The sequence below is a fragment of the Mustela nigripes genome, chromosome 4 (genome assembly GCF_022355385.1).
Source record: "Mustela nigripes isolate SB6536 chromosome 4, MUSNIG.SB6536, whole genome shotgun sequence".
NCBI lineage: Eukaryota > Metazoa > Chordata > Mammalia > Carnivora > Mustelidae > Mustela > Mustela nigripes.
In genome coordinates, this window is record NC_081560.1 from 44,179,376 (window position 1) to 44,202,822 (window position 23,447).

A 23,447-nucleotide genomic window follows, 5' to 3' on the forward strand; every position below is an offset into this window, starting at 1 on the left:
GCTCAGCCCCCGTCCCCACGCTGGGGCGCGCGTCGCCTCCCTTTCCTAGCGCTCCACGCGCCCTATCTGGAACTTGGCACCGGGGATGGGGCAGTGGCGCCGCGCGCTGATCGCTCGGTGTGTCTAAAGCCTCGGCGGACTTGCAAGCCACAGCGCCCGCAGCCGACGCTTCGGGTTTGCAGGCGGCAGGCGGCGGGGCTGCGGGGACCGTGCGCAGCGCGGCCGGGGGAGGGGACATCGCCGAGCGCGGGGCGAGGGCGCGGGGTTGCGCGCTGCGCCGCGGGGAACCCCGGGACGCCGCCGGCCGAGCCATGACGGACGCCAGCAACAGGAAAGAGGGCTTCAAAAAATGCCGGAGCGCTACTTTCAGCATCGATGGCTACAGCTTCACCATCGGTGAGAACTTCGTACCCTCTGTCCGACTCCTGGTTCCTTTCCCCTGGCTGCGAGGGTCCTTCCTAAGTGGGGGCGGGAGGTGGTCAGGGGTCCCGCGGGGCCCCGGGGCTCTCGCGAGGGGAGCCCCGGGGAGCGGTGACAGGGTCAGGGAGCCGCGTGAGTGGGGGGTCGCCGCGCCCGGGGCTGTCCCCGCGGTGCCGCTCCCACCGCTCTGACCCGGCAGCCTGCTGGAGCTGGTTTTCAGGGTTACCCCTTTCTGAACAGCTCCATTTCCTTGCTGCGACTTTAGCAACGTAAATCAGAGAGGAGAGATAGAGACAGGGATGGAGGCAGAGAAAGGGAGAGATGGATCTAGAAATACTAAAAGAGGGAAGTCAGAGAGCGACAGAAAGACGTGGACACCGTAGAAACTGAGACAGATACACAGAGACATTGTGGAAACACCTAGATATCAGGTCAGAAACAGAGACAGAGACTAATAGAATGACAGAGAGGTGGGGATAGTGACAGAAACAAGAGACGCAGAAGCTGAAAGAGACAGATACACAGAGACAGAGTCAGAGACACCCTGAAGGACGGTTTTTTACAAAAGTTTAGAGGAGAAAGGGGCACAGAGAAAGGCAGGGGAGGAAAGTTGGGATGTATGTAAGAAGGGAGGGAGAGGGAGAGGGGAAGAGAGAACCAGTCAGACAGGCACGGAATCCAGGCAGGGAGGGATGGATCATGTTACTGAAATGTTTGAGCAAAAGGGGTCCCCTGTCCTCTGGACTCGCCGTGGCTCTCTGTTTTCTTCGCTTCTGAAACCTGTTACCAAGAGGAGTACCAGAAGGGCTATTAGAGGTAGCGGGACTAGCGGGGCTGACCCTGTGGAGGCTGAATTTCAAGAGTACAGTTCTGGATGCTTTCACTACTGGTCCCATGCTCTGCACTGTTTTGAAAGAACTGGCCAGAGATTGGCCCCTCATCTTCCCAGGAGGTGGACAAAACCAGGGAGGCTTCCTTTCTGGAGGTCAGAGTTTGGAGAAACAGGGCAAAGCCAGGTGCCAAGGAGCTACTCCAGCATTTCTACTTCTGGGTATGCTCTGCTCACTATGGCTTTAAATCTGAACTCAACCCCAAAACCTTTGAAAATCAGGTGGTATGTTAATTTGCTTTTTGGTGGGCTGCCTCTGCTTGCCATAGCAGCAGGAAATTGCCAGGGGCAAGAAGGTACCCATGGAGAGGAGCTCATTTTTTGAATACTTTGTTCTTTTTAATGAAGTGGCCCAAGATTTCTGGGCCATGGACTGAACACGTTCCTTTCAGAATTAACTCTGAACTCCTTAGCCTGCTTCCCAAGGCTCCCCATTCTGGCTTGAGCTAGGGTTTCCTGCCTCAACTGTCACTTCAAATGCCTATCTTCCCCACACTCATCATTACTTGCCTTTAACCAGATCCCAGCCCTCAGAGCCTTTGCTCTGTTCAGCCAGGAATGCCATTTCCCTAACTCTGCTTTGAGAAATCTCATCTCTCCTGTCTCTCACTGGCCACCTCCGGTCCTGTCCTTCCCCATCAGAAAGAAGTTGCCCCTCGGCACCCCCTTGGCCTCATTGTTCTTTGTGAGAGCTCACACTCTGACCTGAGTTACTTATTTAGGTGCCTATGAAACTATGTCTAATTTATCTTTCATCCTCTAATGGTGATGGTGACTGCTTGGGAGTTTTTGTGAAAATGAATTTAACCTTGCCAGGGACAAAGGGATTCATTAACAGGTCATTGTCATGTTAATGTTAGTTTTCTTGAATCTGGTAAGAAACCTTCTAAAAGTGATTTTTAAAGCTTTACTTGGTAGTTCCCTCTGAGATCTTCTAAAACGTGTGGCTTCTAAAACCCAGGTTTCTAGTGTGGTCCTTCTCCTCCTAACCCCTTCCGTCCTTTTACTCCGGTCTTCACTAGGAGAAATGATTTGGCACATTGGTATGGCCTGCAAGTTATAAGGGACCTCAAAAGTGAGCTGGTCACTTCCTGGTGAGAGAGCTGCCAACTTATTTCAGATCTTTGAACATTTATTCAGTTATTCCTTTCCATCTGTCCCCCTTCCCTCCTTCTTTCGAAAAGTGCTTACTGAATTTTACTATATATATATATATATATATATACACATTTTAAAGATTTTTATTTATTTGACAGAGATCACAAGTAGGCAGAGAGGCAGGCAGAGAGAGAGGAGGAAGCAGGCTCCCTGCTGAGCAGAGAGCCTGATGTGGGGCTCCATCCCACATGATGGGATCATGACCGGAACTGAAGGCAGAGGCTTTAACCCACTGAGCCATCCGGGCACCCCTGAATTTTACTATATTAAAAGATAAAATTTAGCACAACACCTGGCACATGGTGCTCCTTCAGTAAGTGGCAATTGTCTTTATTCAAGGCCCTAAGTTAATATCATGGGGGTAGTTGATGAAGATAAATCAGACTTAGAACCTGGTATTCAAGGAATTCGTACTCTTGAAGTGATGTGATCGGTCCATATATGACTTTTTACTAAGTAGAAACTTGTATGTGACTTTAGAGATATTTTAGAACTTTTAGGCCAATATAGACATTTGAGAAAACACAGATAATCAAAAAGGAAGAAGAAAATCACTTGTGATTTTATCAGCCAATGCTGAAAATTATTAATGTATCTTTATATACTCCTAGTACTTTTTGGTATATATACTTTTTAAAACAAAATGCAATGGTAATATTTGGTAATCTATTTAACATCTTATTAGCTTTGCTTCATGTTATATGTAAAGCATTTGTTTAATCAATCTCCTATTGTTGGTTATATTTGGTGTCTTGATTTTTTTCATTTTTCATAATAATAAAAAAGGACTAAATCTTAGAGAACATCCATAAATACTTTTGAGAATACATTTCTAGAAGTATAATTGCTTGGTCCAAGACTATGTATATTTTTAGGGATTTAAAAAAATACATTTATTGCTCAACTAACCTCTGGAAATACCTACTTACACTCCTACCAGCAGTTTATCAAGCTGCTCATAGACTCTCATGAGTACCAGATACTTATAATTTCAAAAGAAGTTGCTGGTTTGAGAGTTGGACAGAAGTATCTCAATTCCATGTTATTTCATTTCTTTTGTAAAATTGTATTTTTATTTCCTTTGTCTATATGTTTTTCTTCTGAGTTATTTATCATTCATTTTAATTTGCGGGTACTTTTAATTTATAGTGTATAATACATGTTAATTATACATATAATTAATATATTAATGATAGATAATATGTAAGTATAATGCTGTATATTAATGATATAACATACAATTACTGTATATCAATCAATCACATAATTATATAATTAATATATATCAGTAATATACATTATACATGCACATGTCATTTTTTCTTTTAAGTTGGCTGGGCATGGAGCCCAAGATGGGGATTGAACTCATGACCCTGAGATCAAGACCTGAGCTGAGATCAAGAGTCAGACACATTACTGACTAGCCATCCAGGTGCCCCAATGCATACGTATGTGTCTCTGTGTGTGTATATATACACCTATATACATATCCAGGTGACCCTTGAACAACATAGTTTTGAACTGCACTAGTCTACTTATACATGGATTTTTTTTCCCAGTAAATAGAGTTCAGTACTGTAAAATATATTTTCTCTTCCTTATGATTTTTCTGATAACATTTTCTTTTCTCTAGCTTACTTTATTGTAAGACTATATTATGTTGTACATATAACATACAAAATGTAAGTTAATCAACTGTTTATCCTATCAGTAAAGCTTTCAGTCAACAGTAGGATATTACTAGTTAAGTTTTTAGGGAATCTAAGTTATATGTGGATTTTTAGTTGTGTGGTACATTGATAACCTCTAACCTCCACATATTCAAGGGCCTTTCTCCCTACTTCCTCTGTGTGTGTGTGTGTGTGTGTGTGTGTGTGTATGTATATATATACACACATAACTTGTGAGTGATCATGTATATTACAAATATTTTTTTCAGATAGGATGACTCATATTCCTGCAACATCAGCATGTGGCAGTTAAGACTTGCTTTGAAACATACAGATATCTTGTAGTCCACGCTCATGGTTGCCAGTGTTAGGGAGAAAAAATTTTTCTCTACCATTTAAGATTCTTCTAGCTGAACTAAGAATCAAACTGACATGAGACAGATGAACAGAAGAAAATAAAATTTAATTATGTACATACTGGGAATCCATACAGACATGAGATTCCAAAGACAGTCAGACAAAATGAGATATATATGTCATCCTGAACTGAGGAGAAGGAGGTAGGGTCTGAAACTTCAAAGGGAAGGAAAGCAATTCACAAGAAGATGGGAAAGAGTAAACATTTTTACAAACAGATGTTTGCTGGGCCATTCAGAAACAATGGGGCATAGAGAGGAATTTTAACAAACAGACTTTGCTAAGTTCCTCCCTGTCTATCATCCCTAGTTGATATAATACTGTAGTTATCTCTGGCTCTCTTCCTGGAGCAGGTCCTCTAAATTCTTTTATTTGGGGGAAGGCCAAAGTTTCTTTCTAAGTCTTTTGGGCCTTGATTGTTTTCAGCTCAAAATAATCTGCATGCAAAAGTAGCTCATTTTGGGGGTGCTCTGCCTTGGCCCCTACACCAACTAGTCACATGGTTTCTGCAGGGTGGAGTAGGTAGACAGCCCCCCTCTCACCATGTGAGAGAAGATTCTTGATGAGATCCTGGTGGCTCCCAGATTGTTTCTTTTCAAAAGTGTCTGACATTGTCTTTGGAACCACCTCCTATTCTAGTCTAAATTAATAAATGCGGAATTTCTAGGTCAAGGGACTTTACTAAAAGAATTCATGTTATGTAGTGGCAACTCAAAAGATTCTTACTAGGGGAAGCTGATGAGGACAGTGGAGGTCTTAGGAGTTCTGTAGGAGGGGAAATGTGACCCACCCTGTGATAAGGTCAAGAATAAAATTTGGGGCACCTGGGTGGCTCAGTGGGTTGGGCCTCTGCCTTCCGCTTGGGTCATGGTCTTGGTGTCCTGGGGTGGAGTCCTGCATCGGGCTATTGGCTTGGTAGAGAGCCTGCTTCCCCCTCTCTCTCTGCCTGCCTCTCTGCCTACTTGTAATTTCTCTCTCTGTGTGTCAAGTAAATGAATAAAAAGAAAAAAAAGAATAAAATTTGGAGGGCTTAAAAAAAAAGAATAAAATTTGGAGGGCTACTGACAAAACTCTCTGTTGAATGGACATTTTTGCTCTAAGGGGAGGCATCGACTTCTGGTTCAGACTGGCAGGGAGAAGGCTTCAGCTGTGGTTCTCCATGGGGGTGGTATACCCTAGGGGGTGTTTGGATGTATATGGTATGCTTTTGGTAGTTGCATGGAGTGTGGCTATGAACAAGCTCTAGAGACAGTGAGCAGAGTGCAGAGGAGTTCAATGTTTTACAGAGTGAGGTACAGCTCTTCACAATGGGGAATTTCCCTAAACACCAGCAACACCCCCATGGAGAAATACTATGAGAATTCCCTCTGACATGGAAGCCTGGGGCTCTTAAACAAGCCTTTTCCCTGGCTTTGGGACCTCTGGGACATTAATGGTCAAGGCTGCAGTGAGAACAGGTGCTGCCATATATCGAACGTAGCTGTGCGGTTTGGACCAGGCTCTGATCTAGGTGCTTTACTCAGCTCATTTGATCACTTTTTGTAATTCTGGAAGCTATCTGTTATGACCCTATTTTAGGAGAAAAACCCCTGAGAGACTCTGAGAGGGACTAATTTGCTGGAAGTCACAAGCTAGGAAGTAGCGGAGTTGGCTTCAAACCACATCTGCTGTGGCCCCTCAGCCCAGGGTTTGCCTTACACCATGCTGCCTCCCACAGTGGACTTTATTTCTGCCTACACCTTGGAACCAGCCTGTCATCCTTATGAAGAGAGACCAGGGAGTTTGCCATGTCTGCTGGACCAGCCCAGGCTGGGGCAAAACCAGCCAGTGTTGGAGCATTGTCACAGGTGGGGCAGGGCTGCTCCTGGGGGGAATATCAGGTTGAAGAAACAGGGGTTGCTGATCTGCTTCCCACCAGGGTTTCTCTTCAGCCTCATCATTCCACATGTCATGATGCAAATGTTCTTATGTCCTCTTTATAGAACTTTCTCAGGTCATGAAATCAGATGTGTGATCAAGAGGTCTTGGAAATAGGACTATAAAGTTGAACATGTGCTATACCAGAAAGCCCCAACTGTCGTCCAGCATTTGTGCTTTGAGAGTTCCATCCCTAGGAAACCATTGAATTTTCAACTGTAGCAAGTGATTATAATGATTAGTATTAATTCAAGCTGTATGTTGAAGTTCAAGCGTAATTTGACCCTGGTGAGGTACTTGTGAACTAGCATTTGAGTATGGAACAAATGGGTGTGGGGGGAGTGCAGTATTCGTGTTTTCCAGAGGAACTTTCCTGGACTTTTGGGGCTTGGATATCTATTTGGGTTTTATTAAGGACATGCACAGATTTTTACGTTTCCCGTGAGGCTGCCTAAAATATAAGCACAGAGCCTTCTCCACAAACTGAGATATGTCTGCAAAAAACAAAAGCACTTTTTTTTTTTTTTAAAGCTACCTGAGTGGGTCTCACTTAGTCTCTTTTGGTACTCCTTACCACTTACTCTACAGATGAGAAAATGGAGCTCCAGGAGGGCCCTCACTTCCTTTCTCCCCTCAGTGATGACCTCTAGGGTGTTGAAGAAAATGGGTGAAGCCATGGACTGGGAGGATGTGAAGTTGCTGGGGTGTATGGCAAAGAAGCTGCTTCCTTCAAGAATGAATCTGGTGGTGTGGAAAATTCTAGGCCTGTACTGAAGCAGTGTTGCTAACAGAGGGATGTGTTTCCTGTGGCAACTGCCACTGGCTCCCTTGCCCCTATGTTCCTCTCTGTAGGGTTGTCCCAGAGGAGGAAACATAAGGGGCCCCTAGACAGTAGAGGCCCAGGGGGCTGGGAGTGAGGGTTCCTGTTCTGGCCTTGGATTGTCGGAGCTGGGAGCCCATGCTAAGTGGAGAAGGTCTGCTGGTGGATGCTTCTATCACAGGGCTTCTGGGGTGGGCAGGGGGCCCCTGTCCTCCCTTGGTGCATATGGCTCAGGATTTTCTCAGTCCAGTGTGGTCTCTGGGGTCTCTTGGCTGAGTGTCCTGTCTCTATATCTGCCTGCTGTCTGTCTGGGTGGAGGCAAGACCTTTGGATATTGCCTGCTTGGTTGGGGGTGACAGTAGGGAGCAAAGAATTGAATAAGGATCCAAGGTAAAATACTCTACAGCCACTTCCCAGTACCCATGGCCCTAATTCCCTCCTCTTCCCACCTCTGAGAAGGCTGGAGCAGAGTGAGGGGAAGGGGTATGTGGAACGAGAGGTCGTGCTGCCTGGGCCTTGCCATCTCTGCTCTGGCACCCATCGCCCCGACCCACTGTGCCTCTAGGGCAAATCATTCTCTGAGCCTCCGCTTCTTGTATGTGAAATGCAGTGTGAGTCTTAGATATGGAGCTGTAGTGAGGATCAGGTGAAGTTATGTGAGAAAAAATTGCTTTAACTCTAAAATGCCATTCAAATGCTTCTTATTATTAAGGAAGACTTCATACTGGTTAAAATTTGTGCACCCCTCTTCCCAGCATTTATACTGCAACAAAGTGCAGCTGTATCTGTGGCTTGAGGAATGAGGCTCTCACGATGGGGTTCTGATTGTCCGCTAGCAGCAGGAGTACACAGTTTTAGGGATGGGTGTCAGTGGGGAGGTTGCATTTGTAGTGAGAAACCCTGGGCTTTGGGAGTCACGCAAAGACTTATTGTCCTGGCCAGGCAAGTCAGTTAGCTTCTCTGAGCCTCAGTTTCCTTCTTAGAACAGATGAGATAGTACCACCTTCCTTGTGGGTAAACCACAGCATGGAGAGTGAGGTGCCACACACAGTGCCTGCCGGTCACACTGTGTGTCTTTGCTCAGTGTCCCTTCCCTTTATCTGAAATCAGGCCGTTGCCTACAGCTGGCTGTGGCCGGGAGTGGATGCAGGTCGGTGGTGTATGATCCTGAGGGTTGGTGGGTACCCTGTGGCAGGCTCAGTGGTGGGTCTGTCTGTGCTGGTGTGGGAGTGAACACTAGGAAGAACAACCGTGCTGATCCCCAGCACGGGAACAAGAGCAAAGTGTGCACTGGGCACCCCTCTGCCGTATCATGGACTGATGCCCTTCCCTGGGCCATACAGTGTACCTGGAATGTCTATCTAGCTTCCATGGATCTGGCAGAATCCACCTGGGGCCATGGGGAAATTGGAGTAGTTCCAGAATTGTAGGAATGACCTTCTGAGCCAGGCCTGTGGATCTGTCCTGGGACATAGAAGGAAAAGGGGAGCAGGATGGTTAAATTGGACTTATTTGAGTGCAGAATATGACAAGCTCTGGAGTTAGACACCGGATTTCATATTCTGAACCACATCTTCCTTTTGTTGTGATCTTAGAGAGGTGACAACACATGGCTAAAGTTCCGTGTCGTAAGCTATAAGTAGACACGATAAATAGTATCTACCTTGCTGGGTTGGGATGTTAAATGAGATAAAATGCAAGTAGAGTTCCTAGGTGTTGTCTTAGTCCATTTGGGTTGCTGTAACAGAAAACTGCAGACCTGGTGGCTTAACAACATGACTTCGCATAGTTCTGGAGGCTGGGAAGGCACCAGTGGATTTGGTGTCTGTTGAGGGCCTACTTCCTGGTTCATAGATGGCCATTTTCTTGCTGTGTCCTCACATGACAGAAGGGTCAAGGGACCTCTCTGGGTCTCTTTAAAAGGGTGCTAATCCTATTTCTGAGGGCTCCACCCTCATGACCTAATTACCTTCCAAAGGCCCCACTTTCTAACACCATCACATTGGAGATTAGTGTTCAACATATGAATTTTGGGGGGACACACTCAGTCTATAGCACTATTACTATTGGAAGTTAATAAATATTTGCCAAATATAGCATGAACCAGACACTGTGGAAGAGTGGGGGAACCATGAGGGGAAAATGCCCAATTCTGGACTCAGAATTGAGAGTTGGGGTGAGTTTCTTACCACCTTGCTCTTTCATCCTGTGTGAGTCGCTTAACATGGGCATCAGTTTCTCCATCTGTAAATGAACTGGTTGAGTAAGGCAATCTCTGTGGTTCCTGCCACTCAAGAAGGAGGTGAACCTTGAGTCCTAAGGTCCACCATAACTTACCCAGAGTGGGAAGGTGCAGGGGAATGGCTAAATGAGGTTCACTGGATTTCTGGTGAAAGATGCTTTGCAGAGTTCAGAACAAAGCAGGGTAAATTGGATGTAAGACTAGTAGAGAGTTGGGTGCCTGGGTGGCTCAGTGGGTTAAGTCTCTGCCTTCAGCTTGGGTCATGATGCCAGGGGCCTGTTATCAAGGCCCACATTGGGCTCTCTGCTCAGTAGGGAGCCTGCTTCCCCCTTCTCTCTTTGCCTGCCTCTCTGCCTACTTGCTATCTCTCTCTCTCTCTCTCTGTCAAATAAATAAACAGGAAAAATCTTAAAAAAAAAGACTATTAGAGAGTTAAAATTATTCTTGGAGTTAAGTAGCCTAGATTGTGTGTGTATAATTTTGTGTGGTAATTCTGATTCACAGTGAGTTTGATGACTGAGCTAGGATCAAGGAGGGAATCAAAGGCAAGAGACTGTCTATGCCTGGGCCTTCCACCCATTCCACTTTGATGATATCAAATCCTCGTGGGAAATGGGGCAAATGAGTGGAGATTTCCAAGGATATGTTTGTCAGTAGGTTTGGGTTTATTCTGATGGTATAGGAAGCCTTCATGGCTTCAATTCATGTTCCTAGATTTGTTTATTATGAACCATAAATGTGATAATAGATTTATAGTTAGGGGAGCATCTATCATGGGTTCTGCTTAATAAATGCTTGCTGGATTTGAGAAGCTCTTAACGGAGGTTAAGAGCATGGATTCTGGAATTTGACTACCTTGGTTTGAATTTTTGCTTCATAGTTTATTAGCTGTGTGATCTTGAACAAGTTACTTAACCTTTCTCAATGTGCTCCTCTGTTAAATGGAGATAATTACATTACCTGTCTCCTGGGGTGTTAGAGGATTAAATGAGTTAATGTACATCAAGAACTTCAAACAGTACCTGGTACATAGTAAATTCTGTATAAATGTTTGTTATAATATTATTTTTGTGTTATTATTATATTCATGATACATATCCATAATGATGATATATTTCTACAATAATATTATCATGAAGATAATACTAATAACCAACTCTAAGTCTGGTTTCATCAAACACTTGTATATAGTGTTCTTTGAAAAGCTGTAATTGTGACCTCAATCTTCTGCTTTCTTTCAAATTTGGCATTTCCTGCCAAAAGGCGTTCATTCACTTTTGTGTCCTTGGGCATTGGTGTGCTGATGCTGTACAGTTATTTTCAATGAATCCATGGTGGACCTACAAATTCTCCCATCTTTTCAACCAGTATCATATTTTAGGATTTAGTGTGTCACTTGTGATGGCTTTGCACGTGAGTCCCTAATTTCTAGGCCCTTTTTAGATGGTTAACTCTCCCAGGCCAGGATGGTAGGTGGAAAGGAACGTGATGCAGGAGACTTGGGCTCTAGGCCCAATGCTGGCCTGTTCTGTTCCTGTGACTGTGGGAAAGATCATGAATCTCTTTGAACCTCAGGTTCTGCATTTGTAAATGGGTTGGCAATTCCTTCTTTGTCGCATTGGGAGAATTCAATAGGATGAAGAATGTAAGAACCTAGCTCACTCTAGATGCCCATTGATTGGTAGCTATTGGTTATGATGATGGAGAGGCCCTGTAATCAGGGAGCGGGCAAGGCTCCCAGGCCCACAGCTGCTTCCGTGGATGGTGCTCACCAGCCTGCTCCCTGGCTGCCTCCCATAGACCCCCACCAGCCACTTATGTTGAGTGCTGGCAGGGCTGCAAGTCTGTCTTTGTTTTAGTATAGGATTTCTGACCAGGCTGGTATCTGAAACTCCTGACTTACCCCAGCTGAGTGCTGGGTAATTGATGCCAGCTGCTCTGGGGAGAGCTGGTTGGCACTTCCTGTGCTGTTTGGCAGGCAGGCTCTGGACTGTGGTGGGAGCTTGGCCTGAGAATTAGGCCTCCCCCAAGGAGCCCTGGGGAAGTGGGTCTTGGAAGCAAAGTTGTTGGAAGTTGGTTTTTACTTATGGACTTAAGAGTCTCTTCTCTTAACTCTTTCCTATTTTTTTTTTTTTTAAAGTAGTCTCCATGCCAAATGTGGGGCTTAAACTCAGGACCCTGAGATCAAGAGTCACATGCTCTACTGACTGAGCCAGCCAGGCACTCCTCTAAACTCTTTCTTATGCATACTTTCCCTTCCATCTCCCCTGCCTTAGTTCAGACCCTTCACTTCACTTACTGAGTCTATTGGGATATTTCCAACTGGCCTCCCCTTCACACTCTTCTCAAAACAGCAGCTAAATCTTCTTTTGGAACATACAAGTGAGCTCTTTGTCCTCCAGTTTAAAACTGTCCAGTAGCAAATTTCTGGGGAAGATGGCTGAGTGGATACCTATCCCATGGATACAACTAGAAAACACCCACATCAGTGTAAATAAACCAGAAAAAGACCCAAAGATGGGCAGAACAGATTCCACAGCTAAATGAAGAGAAGCCACCTCATCAAAGTGAGCAAGAAAGGCAGAGATGTATTTGGGAGCTAAGTGGACCCACAGGGACTATCTACAGGAGGGAGAGATACTGCAGACTGAAAGAGAGGAGGGAAACCAAGCCTCACATCAGGCACCCCAGATATGGGGAACTTGCATGGGGGAGAGGAATCGCCATGATATTTGGCTTTGAAAACCAGAGGAGCCAAACTTCATGAATTCTTACAATCAGCAGGGCTTAACACTTGGAACTTTAAAAAATCAGTGGACTTAATTTTGGGAGAACTAGATGGTGGTTAGGAAAGGGAGTCCTTGCCCTTAAAGAGATACACAACAGTCCTGGAAATACAGCATAGAAGGAGAAGTTTGGAAAACATCTGGTGTATACAGGAGGGAGACTTGTTTACTTACTTAGAGCATGTGTTGGAGGGGCAGGAATCATTCAGGGACTCCTCCAGGAACTGAAGAGCTTGTCGGCACCATTTTACTCCCCTGCCTCCAGCCTAGACACACACAGACACCTGCAGGAACCAGTGTGATGCCAGTATTCACTACCTAACTTGCTAACACTGCTTGCTCTGCCCCGTGTGCTTTTTTTGGACAATCCCTCTGGACCTTTCTAGCACCATGCACCTTGCTGCCATGCTCTCCTGAGAACTCGCTCCCTCCAGCCTTGTGGCAGAAGTTTTTTAAAAGTAGCCCCAGTTCTCTTCTCACAACAGACCAGTGAAAACCTTGCTAACACTGCACATTCTGCCCCCATGTTCTCCTGTAGTCCCTCCAAATTCCCCCTCTAATACAGTCTTGGCTAGAGCCTATCCAAAGTGGTACCCTAAGCCTGGCAGTGTGCAAGCAGCTCTGATGGGGGCCAGCACTGCTCTAAAGTGACTCCTGCCGTGGGGAGATAACTACACACACAAGTCCAACTGCAGCCCCATCCGTGGGCTGGGGGCAGACATTTGGTCTGACTACAAGCACTGCCCCCAAAATGAAGGCTTCTCAAGAGACAACACAGGGAAAATGCCTTATAGTTCAGTGCTATCGCATCTCTGGCCTGGTATGGCTCAGGTCAAGCCCAAGTGGCCCCACGCTGGCCCAGTAACAGCATAGAGACCAAACCCTGCCTACATCAGGCAAAGAGAGACATTGCACTCAACTGGACTGAAGGCAAATGCAACACAGCCAGAACAGTAGGGTGCACACAACACACATAGGAGACATCCCTGAAGCACCAGGTTTGGGTGAACAGGGGACATTGCTTTGCAGGGCACTATAGGACCACTTCTTCATAAGGCTACCACAGTAAAAGCAGAAGAGGTAGCTGACTTTTCTAACACAGGAACAGACACAGAGATTTAGAGAAAATGAAAGACAGAGGAATAGGTCCCAATGAAAGAACAGGACAAAATCACAGCAAGAGAGTAAATGGAGCAGAGATCAGTAACATACCTGACAGAGAATTTAAAGCAATGGTGATAAATATATTCATTGGATTTGAGAAGCATGGAGGACCTCAATGAGACCTTCAATAAAGAGACTGAAAACATAAAAAGGAACCAATTAGAGATGAAGAACTCAATAACTGAAATTAAAAATACACTAGATGGAATAAATAGAGTAGAGGAAGCAAAAGAATGGATTAGTAACCTGGAGGATGGGATAATGGGGAAAAAAAGGAGTGAGAAAAAAATAATAATAAAAAATGAAAATAGACTTAGGGAACTCAGTGACATTATCAAACGTAATAAGATTCGGATTATAGGGATCGTAGAAGGAAAGAAAGAGAAAGATGCAGAAAATGTATTTGAATAAACAATAGTTGAAAATCATCTGAATCTGGGGAAAGAAACAGAAATCTAGATTCAGGAGGCACAGAGAACCTCCAAAAACATCAACCTGAAGAGGCCCATATCAATACACATAGTAATTAAAATGGCAAAAAGTAGTGATAAAGAGAGAATTTTAAAAGCAGCAAGAGAAAAGAAAACAGTTACATACAAGGGAAACCTGATAAGGTGATCAGTGGATTTTTCAGCCATAACCCTGCACCCCAGAAGGGAGTGGCATGATATATCCAAAATGCTGAAAGAAAAATCTTGCAGCCAAGAATATTCTATCCAGCAAGATTATGATTCAGAATAGTAGGAGAGATAAAGAGTTTCCCAGACAAAGAAAAGTTAAAGGAATTCATGACCACCAAACCAATCCTAAAAGAAATGTCAAAGGGAACTTCTTTTTTTGCTTGAATCTTTTTTTTTTTACATTTGAATTTTTTTAAATTTTTTATTTTTTATAAACATATATTTTTATCCCCCGGGGTACAGGTATGTGAATCACCAGGTTTACACACCTCACAGCACTCACCAAAGCACACACCCTCCCCAATGTCCATAACCCCACCCCCCTTCTTCCAACCTCCCTCCCCACAGCAACCCTCAGTTTGTTTTGTGAGATTAAGAGTCACTTATGGTTTGTCTCCCTCCCAATCCCATCATGTTTCATTTATTCTTCTCCTACCCACTTAAGCCCCCATGTTGCATCACCACTTCAAAGGGAACTTTTTGAGTGGAAGGAAAGACCATGAAAAGGAATAAGAAAATAGGAAGCATGAAAACAGTAAAATTAAGGGATTCACAAAATAAAAGATATAAAGTAGGGGCACCTGGGTGGCTCAGTCATTAAGCATCTATCTTCAGCTCAGGTGATGATCCCAGAGTCCTGGGATCAAGCCCCACATCAGGCTCCCTGCTGAGTGGGAAGCCTGCTTCTCCCTCTCCCACTCCCCTGCGTTTGTTTCCTCGCTGTGTCTCTCTATCAAATAAATAAGTAAAATCTTTTAAGAAATGATGTAAAATATAATACCATATATCTAAAACTGGGGAGAGGAAGAAAAAGAGTAAAGAATGGGTTCAAACTTAGGTGACCATCAACTTAATATAGATTATTATATGCATAAGATGTTATTATATGCATAAGATGTTATATATAAATTGAATGGTAACCACGAATCAAAACCCAGTAATATATAGGCAAAAAATAGAAGGAAGGGAATCTGAGTGTATCACAAAAGAAAGTCAGCGAACCACAGCAGGAAAGAACAAGAGAAGAAAGGAACAGAGAACTACAAAACAACCATAAAACCAGGAATTAAATGGCCGTAAATACATACCTATCAGTAATTACTTTGAATGTAAATGGATTAAATGCTTCAACCAAAAGACATAAAGTGAGAGAATGGATAAAATAGCAAGACCCAATTATATGCTGCCTACAAGAGACTCATTTCAGTCCTAAATATGTAGTTTGAAAGCTAAGGGATAGAAAAGCATTTATCATGCAAATGGAAGTGACAAAAAACTGGAATATCAATACTTAGACAAAATAGACTTTATTTATTTATTTTTTAAAAAGATTATTTATTTATTTGTCAGCAAGAGAGAGCACAAGCAGGGGGAAAGGCAGGCAGAGGGAGAAGCAGGCTCCCTGCTGAGCAAGGAGCTCAATGTGAGACTCAATCCTAGGACCCTGGGATCATGACCTGAGCCAAAGGCAGATGTTTAACCAACTGAGCCACCCAGGCATCCCGACAAAATTGACTTTAAAATAGACCATAATGAGACAAAGAAGGTTAACTATATAAGCATAAGGGAAACAATCCAATGAGGAGATAAAACAATTGTAAATATTTATGCACTCAACATGGGAGCACATTTAAAAAGATCAAAGTCATTCCTTGTATCTTTTCTGACTACAACACTATGAAATTAGTAATCAACCATAAGAAAAAATCTGGAAAGAACACAAATACATGAAGGTTAGATAACACACTCCTAAACAATGAATGGGTTAACCAAGAAATCAATGAGGAAATAAAAAAAATTAAGAAATACATGGAGACAAATGAAAATGAAAATATAGTAGTCCAAAACCTTTGAGATGCAACAAAAGCTGTTCTAAGGGGGAACTTCATAGTGATACAGATCTCCCTCAAGAAGCATGAAAAATCTCAAATAAATAATCTGACTGTACACCTAAATGAGCTAGAGAAAGAAGAACAAACAAAACCCCAAACCATCAAAAGGAAGGAAATGATAAAGATCAGAGCAGAAATGAATGAAATAGAAACTAAAAAACCCAGCAGAACAGGTCAATGAAACCAAGAGCTGTTTCTTTGAAAAGATCAATAAAATTGATAAGCCTTTAACTCAACTCATAAAAAAGAGAGAGAGAGAGAACTCAAATAAACAAAGTCAGAATTAAAAGAGAAATAACAACCAGCACCACAGAAATACAAAAGATAAGACAATATTATGAAAAATTATATGCCAACAAACTGGACAACTTAGAAGAAATGGATAAATTCTTAGAAATATATAATTTCTCAAAACTGGATCAGGAAGAAATAGAAATTTGAGCAGACTGATTACCAGTGATGAAATGGAGTCAGTAACCAAAAAGTTCCCAACAAACAAAAGTCCAGGATGAGATGACTTCAGAGGTGAATTCTACCAACGTTTAAAGAAGAGTTAATACCTATTCTTTTCAAACTATTCTAAAAAATAGAAGAGGAGGAAAGCTTCCGAATGCATACTATGAAGCCAGCATTAATTATCCTGATATCAAAACGAGAAAAAGGGGCACCTGGGTGGCTCAGTGGGTTAAAGCCTCTGCCTTCGGCTTGGGTCATGATCCCAGGGTCCTGGGATCGAGCCCCACATCGGGCTCTCTGCTAGGCAGGGAGCCTGCTTCCCTCTCTCTCTCTCTGCCTGCCTCTCCGCCTACTTGTGATCTCTATCAAATAAATAAATAAAATCTTAAAAAAAAAACACGAGAAAAAGGTACTACATAAAAGGGGAATTATAGGCTGACATCTCTGATGAACATAGATGTAGAAACTTTCAATAAAATACTGGCAAACTGTATCCAACAATATATTAAAAAAATCGTTCACCATGATCAAGTGAGATTTATTCCCAAGATGCAAGAGCGGTTCAATATTTGCAAATCAATCAACATGATACATCCACATCAACAAGAGAAAGATAAAAACATATGATCATTTCAATAGATGCAGAAAAAACGTTTGATTAGGTACAACATCCATTCATGATAAAAAAAAAACTCTCAACAAAGTAGGTCTGGAGGGAATATACCTCAAAATTATAAAGGCCATATGTGAAAAACCCGCAGCTAACAGCATACTCAAAGTGGAAAAACTGAGAGCTTTTCCACTAAGATCAGGACAAGACAAGGGTGCCCATTCTCACCACTTTCATTCAACTTAGTACTGTAAGTCCTAACCACAGCAATCAGACAAGAGAAAGAAATAAAAGGCATCCAGACTGGTAAGGAAGAAGTAAAACTGTCATTATTTGCAGATGACATGACATTGTATATAGAAAATCCTAAAGACTCCATCAAAATACTGATAGAACTGACAAATAGATTCAGTAAGGTAGCAGGATACACAATCAATATGTAGAAATCCATTGCATTTTTATGCACTAATAATGAAGAAGCCAAAAGAGAAATTAAGAAAACAATCCCATCTACAATTGCACCAAAAATAATAAAATGCCTAGGAATAAATGTAACCAAGGAGGTAAAAGACCTATACTCTGAAAACTATAAAACAATGATGAAAGAAACTGAAGACAGCACCAACAAATGGAAAGTTATTCCATGCTCATGGACTGGAAGAACAAGTATTGTTAAATATGCCCATACTAAAACAGTCTAGAGATTTAATGCAATTCCTATCAAAGTACTAACAGCAGTTTTTCACAAATCCTGTACAAATAATTCTAAAATTTATATGAAATCACCAAAGACCCTGGATAGCCAAAGCAGTCTTGAAAAAGAACTGGAGGCATCACAATCTCAGATTTCAAAATATACTACAAAGCTGTAGTAATCAAAATAGTATGGTACTGGCACAAAATAGACACATAGATAAATAGAATAGAATAGAGAGCCCAGAAATAAACCCATGCATGTATGGTTAATTAGTCTTTGACAAAGGAGGCAAGAATATACTATGGGAAAAAGACAGTCTCTTTAACAAATGGTGTTGGGAAAACTGGACAGCTACATGCAGAAGAATAGTGGACTACTTTCTTAACCATACACAAAAATTGACTCAAAATGGGCTAAGGACCTAAATGTGAGACCTGAAACCATAAAAATCCTAGAAGAGAGCACAGACACTACTTTCTCCGACATCAGCTGTAGCAGCATTTTTCTAGACAGGTCTTCTGAGGCAGGGGAAACAATAGCAAAAAGAAACTACTGTGACTATATCAAAATTAAAAAGCTTCTCCACTACAAGAGGAAATGTTAACAAAACAAAAAAGATGATCTACTGATGGGAGAAGATATTTGCAAATGATATATCAAAAAACGGGTTAATAACCAAAATATGTAAAGAATGTATACAACTCAACACCAAAAAACCCAAACCCAAATAACCCAATTAAAAATGGGCAGAAGACATGAATAGACATTTCTCCAAATAAGACATATAGATGGCCAACAGACACATGAAAAGATGTTCAGTATCACTAACCATCAGGGAAATGCAAATCAAAACCATAATGATCTATCACCTTACACCTATCAGAATGGCTAAAATCAAAACCCACAAGAAACAACAAGTGTTGGTGAGGATGTAGAGAGAAAGAAACCCTTGTACTTTGTTGGTGGGGATGAAAACTGGTGTAGCCACTGTGGAAAACTGTGGAGGTTCCTCAGAATATTAAAAATAGAATTGCCATATGATCCAGTAATTCCACTGCTCGCTATTTACCCAAAGGATACTAAGACACTAATGCAAAAAGATACATACACCCCGGTGTTTTTTTTTTTTTTTTTCAGCATTATTTGCAATAGCCAAATTATGGAAGCAGCCTAAGTGTCCACTGGTAGATGAATGGATAAAGAAGATGGGAGATATCTAAAATGGAATATTACTCAGCCATAAAAAGGAATGGAATCTTGCAATTTCAACAGCATGGATGGATCTAGAGAGTATAATGCTAAGTGAAATAGTCCAGTCAGAGAAAGACAAATACTGTATGATTTCACTTATATGTGAAATTTAAGATACAAAACAAATGAGCAAGGAAAAAAGGAGGCAAACAAACAAACAAAAAAAAACAGACACTTAACTATAGAGGACAAACTGATGGTTACCAGGCAGGAAGTGGGTGAGGGATGGGTGAAATAGGTGAATGGGATTAAGTGTACAATTATCATGATGAGCCGTGAGTAAGGTACAGATTTGTTGGAGTTTTATATTTAAATAGGATCATACATGTTTTCTATTACTTGCTTTTTAAAACATAGTTGTTGGGCACCTGGGTGGCTTAGTTGGTTGAGCCTCTGCCTTTGGCTCAGGTCATGATCCTGGGGTCCTGGGATCAAGTCCCACATTGGGGGGGGGGGTCCCTGCTCAGCGAGGAGTCTGCTTTTCCTTCTGCTCCTCCCCTCAACCCTCACACTTGTGCTCTCTCTCTCTCAAAAATAAATAAAATCTAAAAAAAACAAAAAACAAAAAAAAAACACCACAAAAAAACCCACCCCAAAACCTAATTGTGTATATGGACATTTAAAACCACTCTGCTTACTCTCTAACTTAGTACCTAGGTCCTCTTTCATGCTTATCTCAGTTTTCCTAATGCCCCCCACTTTGTGATACCCCCCAAGCCAGGTGAAACTTACCTGAGCATTTCACAGCATGGCCTGTTTGGACAGTGATGTCTCACCAGTTCGTTCTCTCTCTCTCTCTCTCTCACACACACACACACACACACACACACATACTCCACATACACTGATTCTCTCTCTCTCTCTCTAATTGAGCATTTGTGGTTTGCTAGGCACTATTCTAAGGGCTTTGCAAGTACCTGCTCATTTAATTCCCTATTTTCTGACGAGGCAGGGAAACAAAGGCTCTTTCCTGGGAAGTGGAGAAACCACGATGAGTCTGGGGTTTCTGAAGCTGCCGTGGTTATGAGTGAACCTGACTAGACATGGGAGATGTCAGAGGAAGGGCTCTTCCTGTTCCTGTGGCGCATCCCTTAGGTAAAAATTCAAAGCAGTTGGGGACATCTACCATTTCCTCTTATCCCAATGAGAGGGTTTATGACCTTATAGGCTGGTAAACTGATATTAAAAAATAACATCCCTGAGCCAAGTGTTATCTGAGGGATTTATAAAGAATGAGGCTAACACGAGTAGGAAGGTCTCACTGCCTGCAGGAGTCAGCAAAGGCTTGGACTCTGTTTTTTTCAGTCTTGTCTTATCCCCCCCACCCTTTCCCTTCATTCAGTTTTATTGAGGTGCAATTTACATACCATAAAATTCACCCATGTTGAAAGTACAATTCATGATTTTTAGTAAATTTATGGAGTTGTGCAATAATCACTATGTATAACCACTCCACTGTTTTATTTTGAATAGTGTTCATTATATTGATATATACATTTGTGTATCCATTTGTCGGTTGATGGACACAGGTTATTTCTGTTTTTTTGTCTATTATGAATAATGTTGCTCTAAACATTCATATACAGGTGTTTGTGTGGATATAGGTTTTCATTCTCTTGTGTGTGTTCCTAGGAATGGAATTGCTAGATTGTATGGTAAATTAATGTTTAACTTTCAAGAAACTGCCAGACTGCTTTCCAAAGTGGCTGTACCATTCTATGAGCCTACCAGCTATATATGAGTCCTTGAGCAGAGTTTTAAAGAAGTAGGAATTAGCTAGATCTGTATTTTGCAAATACTGCAGGGTCAGGCCTGACTGCAGAAGAACCAAAAGGGGACTTTGTTAAAGATTTCTGTTACGAGGAATTGGAGATCCTGATTTCTAGTTACGCAATGGAGCCCAGGCTCCATGTGCATCTAAAATGCACATTTTGGAAAGCTTTCTAAGTAACTCTGATGTGCAGCTTTGTTTGGGAATCACTGGATTGGATGAGGTTAAGGATGGGATGGGCATGGGAGAATTTTGGGACATTCTAGGCAGAGAAAATGGCATGCAAAAATCCAGCATAATATGTCATTTAATGATTAGCAGTAGGAGTCTTGGGATTTCATATTCATTGCAGGAGAATTTATTTTGCATTCTGATATTGCAATTGATTCTCTTTGGCTTGCTGGGCAATCACTGCTATTTACTCTTCTTTTCTGTAGGTTGGAGGTGTATTAGGTTTTCTCTAATGGAAATGACAATATTTAAACATTCTAGGAGACACAATATAGATCTCGTAGTTAAACACCTTGAGGCTTCAGTTTATGTCTGCTTCTGTGCAAGTTGCCTGGCTCCTTCTACCCCCTGGTCCCTGTTAGTGGAAATTGCATTTACTGTCTGTGCCGACACTTGACCCCGGGTCTCTGGTGGCTGTCAGTCTGAGCTCTACAGAAGTGGGAGATTAAGGCCCTTTGTGAATAAAGAGTTGGAGTCAGTGGTAGGGCTGTTTGCAGAGTTGGATGCATGATGAGGGGAAACTTGTAGTAATTACCGAACAGATGCCCTTAATGAGGTCTCTGCTGGGTTTCCAGCTGGCAGTGAGAGCCCTGCATTGGGATGGGAACATCACAGTCACTGGATCATTATGTGACATCACATCCTCCCCTTGTTGTCATAGCAGCTGTAATCATCCCCCTGAAAGTGTCCCTCAGGGTGAGGGTAAGACACATCTTTTTCCATTAATGGGAATCCACGGTGCTTTCTTCCATGTTAAGGAGAAAAAAACTAGCATGTTCCTGCTCTTTGAAAGGAGAAAAAGCTTAACAATTTTCAGCATGATTTTACTACTATTATTGCTACTATTTTAACAATTACTATGCATGTCATACATGTTGATTGTAGAGACATTTACAAAATAAAGAATGGCAAGGAGAACACAAAATCCTACTTGTAATATCAATATGTACAGACAAACACTGTGAACATTTTGGTAAATTTTTTTTTTCTGCTTGAGTTTTAACACGTATGTACACTTCCTATTGTTTAAATATGAGACCACTGCTGTATGGTTGTTTACCTTTCCCTCCTACCTGACAATGTATAATTTCATAGCAAAATCTTCTTCTTCAACAGAGTTTCTAAGGTATTGTGGTTATTTAGCTGATCTCTGCTGTTGGATGTCTATGTTTTTTGTTTTCTTGCCATTATGAATACCATTCAGTGACTCTCATAATTTCTACATCTTTTAAATCATTTTGCCTTAAGATTAATTCTTTGATGAAGTTGTTGAGTAGAAATATTTTTGAAGGGTTTGAAATGTATAATCTAACCTCCCACAATGTTGATCTAGTTTACAGTTCCACACATCAAGTGTAAGTTTGCCTGTTGACCTTTACTTACATTGGATCTTAACCTTTAAACTTGTACTCTGATATGTCAAACAATGGCACGTAACTCTTCCGTTAATTTATTTGATTATTTCTGGGTTTGAACCCTTTTTTTTCCCTCATGTTCTTTTATAAGCAGCATCTGTATTTCTTTAATAAATAGCATATTCATTTTTCTATTTGGGTTTCTCTAATATAAAGCTTTTATATATTAAGGCTATTAAACTTTGGTGATATTTGCTGTAAGTAATTTTCAGCACTCGTAAATATCCCTTTTTAACTTTGATGTTCAGACATTATATTTTATTTTATTTATTTATTTATTTTTAAAAATGTATTTATTTATTTGACAGACAGAGATCACAGTGGCCAGAGAGGCAGACAGAGAGAAAGGGGGAAGCAGGCGAGCAGAGAGCCCGACGTGGGGCTCAATCCCAGGACCCTGGGATCACGACCTGAGCCGAAGGCAGAGGCTTTAACCCACTGAGCCATTCAGGTGCTCGCAGACATTATATTTTAAAACAAACCAAACAGGGGTGTCTCGGTGTCTCAGTGGGTTACGGCTCAAGTCATGATCTTATGGTCCTGGGACAGAGCCCTGCATCGGGCTCTCTGCTTGCCTGCTTCCCCCTCTCTCTCTGCCTGCCTCTCTGCCTACTTGTGATCTCTCTCTCTGTGTCAAATAAATAAATGAAATCTTTTTTTTTAAATTAAAAAAAATTTTTTTAATAAATGAAATCTTTAAAAAGGTAAAATCAAACAATTTTTTCACTTATGGTTCATGTTTAGAAAAGCCTTTTACACTGAAGGGATTAGGAAAATCTTCATCTCTCTTTTCTTTTAGGACTGTATTTATCGCTTTATTTTAATAAAATCTTTAATTGAAATCTCTGAATCCATCTAAATTTTTTTTGTAATAAGGTAGAGATTTAATTTTTTCCCCTCCAGATTATACATTTTTCTCTGCACTAATGTAAAACATTAATTTCATAATATGATAATATTG

General features: G+C 41.8%; 1 protein-coding gene across 6 annotated transcripts in view; it reads left to right on the forward strand.

Moving 5' to 3' along the window:
* The first annotated feature begins 251 nt into the window (after positions 1-251).
* PDE1C (phosphodiesterase 1C) overlaps positions 252-23,447 on the forward strand; it is a 502,891-nt gene continuing 479,695 nt past the window's right edge. For all 6 annotated transcript variants that reach the window (XM_059396607.1, XM_059396608.1, XM_059396610.1 and 3 more), the window contains exon 1: positions 252-396. In XM_059396607.1, the coding sequence (XP_059252590.1) occupies positions 312-396 (85 nt within the window). In that variant the 5' untranslated portion in view covers positions 252-311. The remainder of the gene's footprint in view (positions 397-23,447) is intronic.